The following is a 12,947-nucleotide window of genomic DNA, read 5'->3' as shown; positions in this document are numbered from 1 at the left end:
AGAAATCTTCAGAGTGGCTGGAGCAGAGTGAGGGGATGGTGTGATTGATAAGGTCAGAGAGATGTGTGTGAGAGATTGTGTAGAGCTTTGTAGGTTAAGGTAGAGTTAGGTTTTCCTCAGAATGGGAATGGAAAACCATTGTAAGACTTAAAGCAGAAGAGAGACTTGTGTTTTTTTGTTTTTTTTTTTAAGTTTATTTTGATTTTTTAAAAAGTTTGTTTTAAGAGAGAATGGGGGAGGGGCAGAGAGAGGAGGATCCCAGGCAGGCTCTGTACTCTCAGAGCCTGATGTGGGGCTTGAACTCACAAACCATGAGATTATAACCTGAGCCGAAGTTGGATGCTTAACCTGCTGAGCCACCCAGGCACCCCGGGAGACTTGTGTTTTAAAGGATCACTTGGGGGGCACCTGGGTGGCTCAGTCAGTTAAGCGTCTGACTTCGGCTCAGGTCATGATCTCATGGTTCGTGAGTTCGAGCCTCTCATCTGGCTCTGTGCTGACAGCTGGGAGCCTTGAGCCTGCTTTGGATTCTCCTATCTCTGTCCCTCCCCCCACTTGTGCTCTGTCTCTGTCTTTCATAAATAAATGTTAAAAAAAAAAAAAAAAAAAAAAAAAGGATCACTTGGTTGCTGTATTTAGAATAGATTGGGAAGTGGTCATCCACAGTAGAAAGGAGACCAAATTAGATGGTGGTGGCCTAGACTGAGGTAGTCAAAGTGGAGGTAATCAGAGTTGGTCAGATCCTAAATATTCTTTTCTGAAGGAAGAACTGGCATGCTTTGCTGATGGATTACATATAGGGTGTGAAAGAAACAAGTTAAGGATGGCTCCCAGGTTTTTGGCTGAAACAGTTGGAAGGGCTGAACTTTCATTTACGGAGACAGGGAAGACCTGGGGTAGAGTGGGGTTCAGCTTTGAAGTATGAACTTTGAGGTGCTGATTAGACATGTATGTGGGGATAACTATTGGTGCCCTCTGACGTATTGTAAAGTACTTCTCACTGGTCTGTATTCTAGTACTAATGATCTGTAATTTAGTCTTTTTATTTTTATAATTACCTTTTTTTTTTTTTTTTTTTTTTTTTAAGTTATTTATTTTGGGAGAGAGTGTGCGTGCTCTAGCAGGGGAGGGGCAGAGAGAAAGGGAGAGAGAGAATCCCAAGAGGCTCTGTGCTAACAGTTCTGTCCCAGGAACCCCTGAGATCATGACCTGAGCTGAAATCAAGAGTCTGAGCTTAACCAACTGAGCCACCCAGGCACCCCTGAAAGTAGATTAATATGTAAATGGACAACTAAATCAGTCTCTGTCACTGTTTTTGTTTTGTTTTGACAGTTGCTTTCACTTCTTAATTTCTGAGCTAAACAAGTTAAAGGATGAGTGAACTGGAACAGTTGAGGCAGGAAGCTGAACAACTTCGGAATCAGATCCAGGTAAGAACAAAGTTTCTCGTTTTGAAATTTTAACACTTTTATTCAGTACCAGCAATGAATAAAATTTCTTCATTGTTTCATCAGTCTACGTATATTAAATTTATAAGGCTTGAAATGGTCAATTTGTTTTTATCATACCTCTGAAGTATTCTATAAAAATTATTCCTGAAAAATATCTCTGTGGACCTAATGGCCTCTGTGTCCCTAAGAAGTTAATATTATATATGGAATTCCTGCTGAAAGGCAAACCTCATTCTCTTCTTAGTTACATACCTGGAATTGTAGTTTAATTTTTGATGCAATACGATGAGGCAGGTATTATCACATTGCAATTGTAATACACTAGAAAAATAGGAAACTCTAAAACATTACAGAAAAACATTAAAAATTATTAGTTGCATAATAAAGACATGTCTGTCATCTTTCACTCTTGGAAATCAACTCAAAACAGCAAAGATCTTAACAAATAAAGTTCCATCTTAAAACAAAATTAAAAGACACTTAGGATTTCACACCAAGAGTCAAACGGAGTGATGCATCAGGGTGTGAGAAGCCTCCAGAGAAAGGGTTTCTGCAAAGTGGGGAGCACTCCTCAGCAACAACACCAGTAATCCTCTTGGGAACAGTGGAAACAGATGTTTCCTGGACAGAGGGGTATCAAGGAGCAGAGATAAACGATGGCGTGTCTATATTCCTTCATGTTTAGGACGCCTCTTAGTGAGCAGGGTGGAGGAAAGAGACTGAGCTGTAGCCTGGTGCTGCCTACTTTTTGCAGGGAAAGCAAAGGCTGAAACAGATACAAATGAAGAACTTCAGCGGGAAGTGAGGAGAATCCCTGATAACTTGGAACACTGCTGACTGCTCCCCTCCACCCTGCTGCCCCTGCTCTGAACCTTTTGCAATGGCTGTTTCAGAAGAAGTCTTCTGGTTTGAAAGTGAAGAGTAAGAAGAAAGGAACAGGCACAGGATCTATAGAAGGATATTAACAAGAGAAGAGAGGAAAGGAGCAGGAAAAACAGGGGTGGCTGAAGAACATGCGCCAAGAAAACATTGTTTCTGATTGGATTGAAATTATAACCAAATGTTACTGCCAGGAATTCAAGGAAGTGAATTTGGATGTGAATAAGAACTCTGAGTTTGATAGTGTAGATGTTTGAATAAAGCTGTCCAAACAAAGAAGGGATGTATTTTGCCTGTGATGATGAACGAAGGCTTTATAGAATAATCTGTAAATTAGATGATGTTGCCAACACCAGAATGAATTCTCAGTGATCTCTACTTGGTATCACTTGCTCCACATGCTGAACAGGACTGACTCCTTGGCTAAGCACATGGTCACATGACCAACCATGTCATTTAAAAAATCCTATTCTCTGTATATGAACTTGGCTTTTTTTTTTTTTTTTTTTTTTTGTCTGACTTGTTTCACTTAGCATAATGCCGACAGGGTCTACTCATGTTGTTGGAAATGGCAAGATATCTCTCTCTCTCTCTCTCTCTCTCTCTCTCTCTCTCTAAGTAAGCTTCAGTCCCAGTGCAGAGCCCAACACAGGGCTTGAACTCCTGACCCTGAGACCAAGAGTCTGATGCTTCACTGATTGAACGCCCCAGGCGCCCAAGATTTTTTTTTTTTTTTTTTTTTTATGGCTGAATACTATTTCTGTGCATGTGTACATACATTTTCTTTATTTACTCTTTTATTGATGGACACTTAGGTTGTTTCCATGTCATAGCTATGTAAATAGTGCTGCACTGAACATGGGTGTGCATATATCTTTTTGAGTTAGTATTTTTGTTCTGATAAACACCAGAAGTTGAATTGCTGGATCATATGGTAATTTTATTTTTAATTTTGTTGAGGAACCTCCCTATTGTTTTCCATAGTGGCTGCACCAATTCACATTCCCATCAGCTGTGCACAAGGGTTCCCTTTTCTCCGTATCCTTGCCAACGCTTGTTATTTCTTGTCTTTTTGATACTTGCCATTCTAACAGGTGTGAGGTAATATTTCGTGGGGGTTTTGATTTGCATTTCCATGATGATTTAGTTATGTTGAGCACCTTTTTGTGTGTCTTTTGGCCATCTTGTATGTCTTCTCTGGAAAAATGTCTATCCAGGTCAGCTGCCCCCCCCCCCTTTTTTTTTTTTTTTTTTTTTTTTTTAAGATCATTTATTGTCAAGTTAGCTAACATCCGTGTATAATATACAGTGTGCTCTTGGCTTCTGGGAGTAGATTACCATGATTCATAGCTTACATACAATACCCAGTGCTCGTCCCAACAAGTGCCCTCCTCAATGTCCATAACCCATTTTCCCCTCTTCTCTGTTCATCCCCCATTACCTTCAGTTTGTTCTCTGTGTTTAAGAGTCTCTTATAGTTTGCCTCCCTCTCTGTTTGAAGCTATTTTTTCCCCTTCCCATTCCCCATGGTCTTCTGTTAAGTTTCTCAAATTCCACATATGAGTGAAAACATATAATATTTGTATTTCTCTTATTTCACTTAGCATAATACCCTCCAGTTCCATCCACGTTGTCGTGAATCTCTGCCCATTTTTTGATCAGATTGTGTTTTTTTGGTGTTGAGTTATATCAATTCTTTATATAGTTTGGACATTAACCCCTTATGGGACAGATCATTTGCAAATATCTTCTCTTATTTAGTAGGTTGCCTTACTGTTTTGTTGATGGTTTCTTTTACTGTGCAAAAGCTTTTTATTTTAGTGTAGTTACAATAGTTTATTTTGCTTTTGTTTCCCTTGCCTGAGGAGACCTATTCAAAAATATGTTGCTAAGGTTTTTTGTTAGAGAGAGAGAGAGAGAGAGAGAGACACACACACACACACACACACACACACACACACACACACACAGAGCACGAGGTGGGGAGGGGAAGAGACAGGGAGACACAGAATCTGAAGCAGGCCCCAGGCTCTGAGCTGTCAGCACACAGCCATACATGGGGCTCAGACTCACCGCAAGACCATGACCTGAGCCAAAGTTGAGTGCTTAACCAACTGAACCACCCAGGCACCCCTGGTTATTCTTTTGTTTTGTTTTTTTTTTTTAAGGTGTTTTATGTTTTATGGTTTCAGGTCTCACGTTTAGGTCTTTACTCCATTTCGAGTTTATTTTTGTTTGTGGTGTAAGGTGTCCAGTTTCATTCTTTTGCATGTAAATGTCCAGTTTTCCTAACTCCATTTATTTAAGGACTGTCACCCCCCCCCCCCCTCCATTGCATCCTTTGTCATAGACTAATTGGCCGTATAAACATACATTTATTTCAGGGCTCTGTCCTGTTCTGTTGATCTGTGTGTCTATTGTTGTGTCAGTACCATACTGTTTTGATCACTGTGACTTAGTAGTATGGTTTGAAATCTGGAATTGTGATACCTCCAGCTTTGTTCTTTCTCAGATTGGCTATTCAGCTTTGGCTATTCAGGGTCTTTTGTGGTTCCATACAGATTTTAGGATAATTTGTTCTGGTTCTGTGAAAAATGCTATTAGTGTTTGCCTGGGGATTGCATTGAATCTATAGATCGCTTTGGGTAGTATGGGCATTTTAACAGTATTCTTTCAATCCATGCGCATGGTATATTTTTCCATTTTTTTAAATTGGATTGTTTTGCTTTTGAGTTGTCCAAGTTCTTTGTTTTGGATCTTAACCCCTTATCAGATACAGGATTTACAAATATTCTCTCCCTTCCAGTAGGTTGCTTTTTCATTTTATTGATGGTTTCCTTTGCTGTGCAGAAGCTTTTTGGTTTGATATAGACCCACTTGTTTATTTTTGCTTTTGTTGTCATTGTTTTGGGTGTCCAATCCAAAAAATCATCACCAAGACAGATGTCAAGGAGCTTACCACCTGTGTTTTCTTCTAGGGCTTTTATGGTTTCAGGTATTCAAGTGTTTAATCCGTCTTGAATTTATTTTTGTGTATGGTGTAAGATAGTGGTACAGTTTCATTCTTCTGCTTGTGGCTCTCCAGTTTTTCCAACACTATTGAAGAGACCATCTTTCCCCTGTTGTCATTAATTGACCACATATGCATGGGTATATTCCTGGTTTCTCTGTTCTATTGATCCATATGTTAATTTTTATGCCAGTACCATACTGTTTGGTTACTGTGGCTTTGTAATGTAATTTGAAATCAGAGAGCACGATGCCTCCAGTTTTGTTCTTTTGTCTCAAGTTTTCTTTGAAACCACAAAAGACTGTAAATAGCCATACAGATTTTAGGATTATTTGTATTTTTGTGGAAAATGTATTTTGTGGAATTTTGATAGGGATTGCATTGCATCTATAGCTTGTTTTGAGTAGTATGGGCATTTTAACAATATTCCTTCAATCCACTAGAATAGAATGGCTTTCCATTGATTTGTGTCTTTAGTTTCTTTCATTTTTTTCTATTTTCAATACACAGGTCTTTCACCTCCTTGGTTAAATTTATCCCTAGGTATTTTATTCCTTTTGATGCAGTTGTAAGTGGGATTGTTCCCTTGATATCATTCTGACAGTTAATTATATGTGTATAGGAACACAATAGATTCTTGTATGTTTTGTATGTCTTGCAGCTTTACTGAATTTATTTCTAATGGTTTATTAGTAAAGTCTTTAGGGTTTCCTATATATAATATCATATCATCTGCAGATAGTGACAGCTTTATTTCTTCCTTTCCAATTTGGATGCCTTTATTTCCTTTTTCTTGCCTCATTGCTCTGGCAAGGACTTCCAGTAACATTAAAGTGGGAAGTGTGGGCATCCTTGTCTTGTTCCTGATGTCAGAGGAAAAGCTTTCAGCTTTTCATTGTTGAGTATGATGTTATCAGCTTGTCCTTTATGACCTTTATTATGTTGAGGTACATTTCCTTTATACCCACCTTTGTTGAGGTTTTTTATCATAAATGGATGGTGCATTTTGTCAAATGCCTTTTCTTCATCTACTGAGATGATCATACAGTTTTTATCTTTCATTTTTTTAATGTACTATGTCACATTGATTTGTGGATGTTGAGCCATCCTTGCATCCCTGATATAAGTCCGACTTGATTATGGTGTGTGATTGCTTTAATATATTGTTGAATTTGGTTTGCTAATATTTTATTGAGGTTTTACATCTGTGTTTATCAGAGATAGTGACCTGTAATTTTCTTGTGGTGTCCTTGTCTGGAATGATTGGCCAGGCACACGGTCACATGTTGATCTCACTTAATCCTCATAGCAACCCTGTGAGGTAGATGGTGTTGCTTTGTTTCACAGCTGAGGAAACTGATCCTCAGTGAGATTAAATAACTTGCCAAGGTAACATAACTGCTCATCCAGATTTTTTGAAGTCCAGATTCAGGATTCAGCTTAGGTATATTTTGGTGCCAGAGCCTGTGCCCCAACACCACTGCTGCACTGCCTCCCAGCTCTGCAGTCTGTACCAACATCCTGCTCTACATCCTGTGTTGTAGCCATATATTTCTGGTGGCCAGTTTCTGAACATGCATTGCTCTTTCCCAGTTTATTGCTCTTTTACAAGTTGTTTCCTTTGCCTAGAATTATGCTATCTTTGCTCCAGTTTTGCTCCTATGACTCCAGTTCTTTGAGTCCCCATCATCTGAAGACTCACCAGAGTCCTCCAGTTGGATTTATTCTCCCACTTATTGGAAGGCCTCATGGCGTGGTGGAAAGTGCGTGGGCTTCACATTTTAATTATTCTGTGGCCTTGAGCAAGTTTAACTTCTTTGATGCTTGGTAGCTTTGCTGTAAAGCAAAGGTTGGTGGAGACGATTAAATGGAATGACATGCGGGGCGCCTGGGTGGCTCAGTCGGTTAAGCGTCCGACTTCAGCTCAGGTCACCATCTTGTGGTCCGTGGGTTCGAGCCCCGCGTCGGGCTCTGGGCTGATGGCTCAGAGCCTGGAGCCTGCTTCCAATTCTGTGTCTCCCTCTCTCTCTGCCCCTCCCCCATTCACGCTCTGTCTCTCTCGGTCTCAAAAATAAATAAAAAACGTTAAAAAAAATTTAATAAATGGAATGACATGGAAAGAACTTACTAATAAGCGGGAACCTTATAACCTTACTCCTGTAGCACTTTGGACTTGTGTTATAGGGCTGATCACAGCTGGCCTTGTTTTATATAGCTCCTTGTGCACATTTGCCTCTGCTACTTGTACTTGGCTGGAGAATTCTGTGCCTTAATCCCCTTCATATCTCACCAGCCTCCCAAACACAATTGCATGGGTGCAGGTGCTCACTGAATCATCTCCTGTGATTTCAAGTTAACCACATTTATGTAAAGTGACAAAATCATGACATGTTATATTTAAAGACCTTCCCTCTTGCTTTCCCCCTCACTTCTAGAAATATTAGCTAACAGTATACTTAAGTATGGTATAAACACATGACACAATAGAAATGTATGCAATTTTATGCAATATGATTTATTTTAAATTAAAAACCGATTAAAAAACAGAAAAACAGATTTTTCCTTTGTTGGAGTGGGAAATATATCGCTTTTCTCTTGTACAAAGATGTCTTGTATTACGGTAGACAATATGAATTTCAGCCTTTATTTGGAATAATTTTATATTCAGTTTTATAATGGATAAGTGTTCATAAGAGTAAGTTCTCTGAATGTGAATAGAGTCTTTGCGTGATTGGCAAGTAACTGTTATTTGTAGTATGCTTATATTCCAACATCTTGATTTTTACTGATTTGCACTATTTAGTAATTTTCATGTGCAGTTTAATTGTGCTGTTAATATTACAAGCCCTGTAGGAGGGCCAGGATTTTTTGTTTTGTCTGCTGCTGTAACTGTGGTGCCCAGAATAGTACCTGACACAATGTTCAATGGATTTTTTTTTTACTGAATGACTGAATTAAGAAAGACAACCTAAGCAAGGATTTTCATAAAGCTTAAAATCAGAGAACCCTGTTTTTAGAATATAGTCTTGTACTCTACCATTTTTGGAACATGGCTCAGGCCATCACTATCCTTTCTGGAAATTCTTTTCATTGTCGGAAAATGGACTAAATTATTCCTTGCCAAATGAAGTTTCTCAGCCTACAATTTGACTACGAATGAGAGAATCAAATCATGTGTTTGTGTAACTGCTTAAGAACATCCTTACATAGAGATATTCTAAGTGTTCTAAATAGGTTGAAAGGGCAGCTAAAAGGATCCTGTGTTCCATCTGGTCTTTGCTGCAAGCAGAGGCAGGCATTTTCCCCTTGGCTGACTGGAACGAGTTGTCCATTTGGGGCATTTATTCAGCAAATACCATGTTTTGCCTCTTTGCACAGGAGTCGACTAAGCTCAGTAGGGAAAAGCAGTTGAAAGAGGATACTACCCTAATTTTTGAGAGGAAAAAACAGTTTCAAGTCTAGTAGGAAGAATTGTGCTTCTGATTTTCCCATGTATATGAATCCTCTAAATTTGTTGGGAAACTCCTTTGAAAACATTTTGTTGCTTAGTAAATGTTATTTTGTCATATTGATTCCTGTTTCACCATCTTCTTTTTGATAATTTCCTTCAGATTTAAGGTCATTTTGAAATGCCATCATATAATGCTTAAGCATAAACATCTGCTTACATAGAAGGGCCTTGCTATTAATATAAAAATATAGATGTGACTCAGTATCAGCTGTTCCTTATTAACATAAATTATTTTCTATCTTCATATTGGAGCTAAAATATTTTATTCCTAATTGCAAGTATGCTGTATATAGATACTAAGCATTTTAAAGATGTGTTGTAGACATTAAAAAATACTTCTGAAATGACCTGGGTTATGCTATAAATATCCTTCCCATCACCTCAACTTCTAAATGCCAGAACAAACCAAAAGGGAACCCTGAACCTTTTTGCTGAAGCTTAGTAATAAATATAACTCAGGATACTGTGGGCTTATTAAACCAACCTAGTTCATTTTTACTCATGGGGATACAATTTAAAATCTTTTAATCATAAACCAAAAGTATATTTGCGCAATGGAATAGAATTGAGAGTCCTTAAATGAACCCATTTATCTAGGGCCGATTGATTTTCAACGAGGATAACAAGGCCATTTGAGAGAGAAAGAATAGTCTTTCCAACAGATGGTGCTGGAACAACTGGGTATCCACATGCAGAAGAATGAATTTGGACTCCTACCTCAAACCATTTACAAAAATTAACTGAAAATGGTACCTAAATATAAACGCTAAAAGTATAAAATTCTTAGAACTAAGCATAGCTGTTAATCTTTGTGACCTGGGATTAGGCAATAGTTTAAATTTTAATGTTTTTGTTATTTATTTTGAGACAGAAAGCGAGCGTGCATGAGTGGAGGAGGGGCAGAGAGGGAGACACAGAATCTGAAGCAGGCTCCAGGCTTTGAGCTGTCAGCACAGAGCCTGATGCAGGGCTTGAACTCACAAACCGTGAGGTCATGACCTGAGCCAAAGTCAGACGTTTAACCAACTGAGCCACTCAGGTGCCCCTGGCAGCAGTTGAATATGACACTGAAAGCCTAAGCAATGGAAGAAATCGATAAATCAGACTTCATCAAAATGAAAAACTTGTATGTGAGGACAGTAATGAAGAAAATGAAAAGACAGTCTACAGAATGTGAGAATAATTTATAGTATAGAATACTATATCAGATCTAGGATTTGCAACTATTCTACAGAATAAAGGTCTAGTACCCAGAATGTATATAAAGAACTCCTACAACTCAACAATAACATAATTGAAAAACGGGCAAAGAGGGGACACCTGGGTGGCTCAGTCGGTTAAACGTCTGACTTCGGCTCAGGTCATGATCTCGCGGTTTGTGGGTTTGAGCCTCGTGTCGGGCTCTGTGCTGACAGCTTGGAGCCTGGAGCCTGCTTCACATTCTGTGTCTCCCTCTCTCTCTGCCCCTCCCCTGCTCACGCTCTGACTCTGTCTTTCAATAATAAATAAACGTTAAAAAATTTAAAAAAAAAAAAAAGGGCAAAGGATTTGAATAGACATTTCTCCAAAGATCTACAAATGGCCAATAAGCATATGTGCAGATGCTCAACCATTACTAATCATTAGGGAAATGCAAATAAAAACTATAGTAAGATACTACTACTTCACAACCATGAAAATGTCTATAATAATAAAGAGAACAGTATTGGTGAGGATGTGAAGAAATTGGAAAGCTCCTAATACATTCCTGGCTGGAATGTAAAATGGTACAGCTGCTGTGATAAAAACAATTTGACATTTGATTAAAAAATTAGAGTTAGCGTATCACCTGCCATTCCTAGGTATATACCCAGAAGAATTGAAAACGTGTACACACAACTTGTATGTGAATGTCCACAGCATCGTTATTCATTAAAAACCAAAAATGGAAACGTAAATGTCCATCAGTTAATGGATAAACAGTAGGATAAATCCATACAGTGGAATATTACTCAGCCATAAAAAGAAATGAAGTACTGATGCACCACAATATGGAGGTACCCTGAAAACCTACATTAAGTGAAAGAAGCCAGACAAAAGGTTATATTCTAGGATTCCATTTATACGAAATGTCCAGAATAGGCAGTCCATAGAGATAGAAAGTAAACTAGTGATTATCAAGGAATGAGGGAATTGGGAAGCACAGGGTTTTTTTGTTTGTTTTAATGATAAATGTTCTGGAATTGATGGTGGCAGTTGCACAACATTGTGAATGTACTGACCACTGAATTTTAAGTAAAGATTATGTGGTACAGTAAAAGGTATATTTGTAAGTCTACATTTTCAATGAAAAATAGCATTTTAAATCCTATTCAGAGATTTCTATGTTTAAATGTATTATAATCGTCTTTCAGGATGCCAGGAAAGCATGTAATGATGCAACACTTATTCAGGTAAAGTTATTTTTTTTCTTCATTTTAGTAATTCACATGAAATAGCTTAACACTGATACAAATGACATGTAGATGGTATTTATGAGTATTTAATTGAAAAAAAAATGAGATCTCTATTTAAAAACACTTTGTAATTTGTCAGTTGCTATATATATGCTTTTTAAAGCATACTTGTTAAAATAGAAGACTGTGGAAAAATAAATACTATAAAAACCTGTAGATTCATATGTATTTTTTAGGTTAGCTTCTGACTCGTTTTGATATGCCCTGATTAATTTTTTTTTTTTTTTTTTACATAAACTCTTAGGAAGGTTTCATTAGCTTAACTAATACTGATAATTTTTATTAAGGAAATGTATGCTAAAGCTTGCTTTCCTATAGACAGTTAAAATTATACATGTTTCATTTGATCATTTATTTGATTTTTATTTTTTTTTACTAAAGTTGGGAGGTATGTCTATTCTTTTTAAAAGTTGATAGTCTGTAGTAGATATTCTCACTGGAAGGTGTGCCAATAGGATAATTTCAAATCATACTTTTTCTTGAATTTACTGATCCTATATCTATAATGACTTGAATTATTTAAACTACCTTCAGTTGCTGTCAGTTTGTTTTATGTCTTATGCCTGTTGTTTCTATCTTATTTTCTGAGCTACATCTAAGGTAGAGAATAACATTCTTGGTGCTTTCTAAAGATCACATCAAATATGGATTCCGTGGGTCGAATACAGATGCGAACGAGACGTACGCTGAGGGGTCACCTAGCTAAAATCTATGCGATGCATTGGGGATACGATTCAAGGTTTGTACCTGGCATCATCCAACTATTGGAATTATTTTCATTAAGATTCCTCATTTGCATTTTCTTTGTTTTAAAACAAGCAATATTATGAGGTGTTTATAGAAAATGCTTCAAATATGAACATTTGGCTTTTACTAAAAATCATTCATTGGCACTTTAAATGTTTTGAAGCCTTTAAAATGGAAAATAAGTTTACCTCTGAAAAATATCCTTTATCAGATGATCCATGTAAAATGGTTAGGAATTCTTTTCTTTGCAGTGTATTATTATTACTGTTTTTCTTAATGTGCCAAAGGCAGCTTCATTGTATATTGATCTTAATTTCAGTTAATAGGCAATATTTGAATATTATTGCTATATACAAGTTACTGTATATTGCTATAATTACTACCTAAAAATCACAAAAGATGGAATTACATAATACAAGTATACTCATACATCTTCTGTTTCCCTAACCCCAGTATGCAAGTGCATGTGTATGTGTGCACACATACACATGGCTGCTGTCTGGTTTGCATTGGATGGTTGGTCATAGGCTTACAGAGTAACTACAATTGCAGATCGGCCTGCTGCCATAGTGGTTGACTTGTTTCTTTGATTTGATTAATCTCATTGGGAAAAGTCCCAACTAAAAAATTATTTTCTTAAGTTTACTTATTTTGAGAGAGCATGCATGAGCAGAGGAGGGGCAGAGAGAGAGGGAGAGAGCGAATCCCAAGCAGGCTCCGTGCTGTTAGTGTGAGCCTGATGCAGGGCTGGATCTCACAAACCATGGGATCATGACCTGAGCTGAAATCAAGAGTTAGGCGCTTAGCTAACTGAGCCACCCAGGTGCCCCAAGAAATTATTTTTTAATAGAAGC

General features: G+C 37.6%; 1 protein-coding gene across 2 annotated transcripts in view; it reads left to right on the top strand.

The window, feature by feature from the left end:
* The window catches only part of GNB4 (G protein subunit beta 4), a 60,905-nt gene that overhangs the window by 24,455 nt on the left and 23,503 nt on the right, over nucleotides 1-12,947 (top strand). For both annotated transcript variants that reach the window (XM_058730568.1, XM_058730569.1), the window contains exons 2-4: nucleotides 1,333-1,430; nucleotides 11,245-11,283; nucleotides 11,979-12,085. In XM_058730568.1, coding sequence (XP_058586551.1) covers nucleotides 1,374-1,430; nucleotides 11,245-11,283; nucleotides 11,979-12,085 — 203 coding nt within the window. In that variant the 5' untranslated portion in view covers nucleotides 1,333-1,373. The remainder of the gene's footprint in view (nucleotides 1-1,332; nucleotides 1,431-11,244; nucleotides 11,284-11,978; nucleotides 12,086-12,947) is intronic.

This window comes from Neofelis nebulosa, chromosome 5 (assembly GCF_028018385.1).
Source record: "Neofelis nebulosa isolate mNeoNeb1 chromosome 5, mNeoNeb1.pri, whole genome shotgun sequence".
NCBI classification, from domain to species: domain Eukaryota; kingdom Metazoa; phylum Chordata; class Mammalia; order Carnivora; family Felidae; genus Neofelis; species Neofelis nebulosa.
Note: the sequence above shows the minus strand (reverse complement) of the source record. Positions and strands in the feature narration are given on the sequence as shown.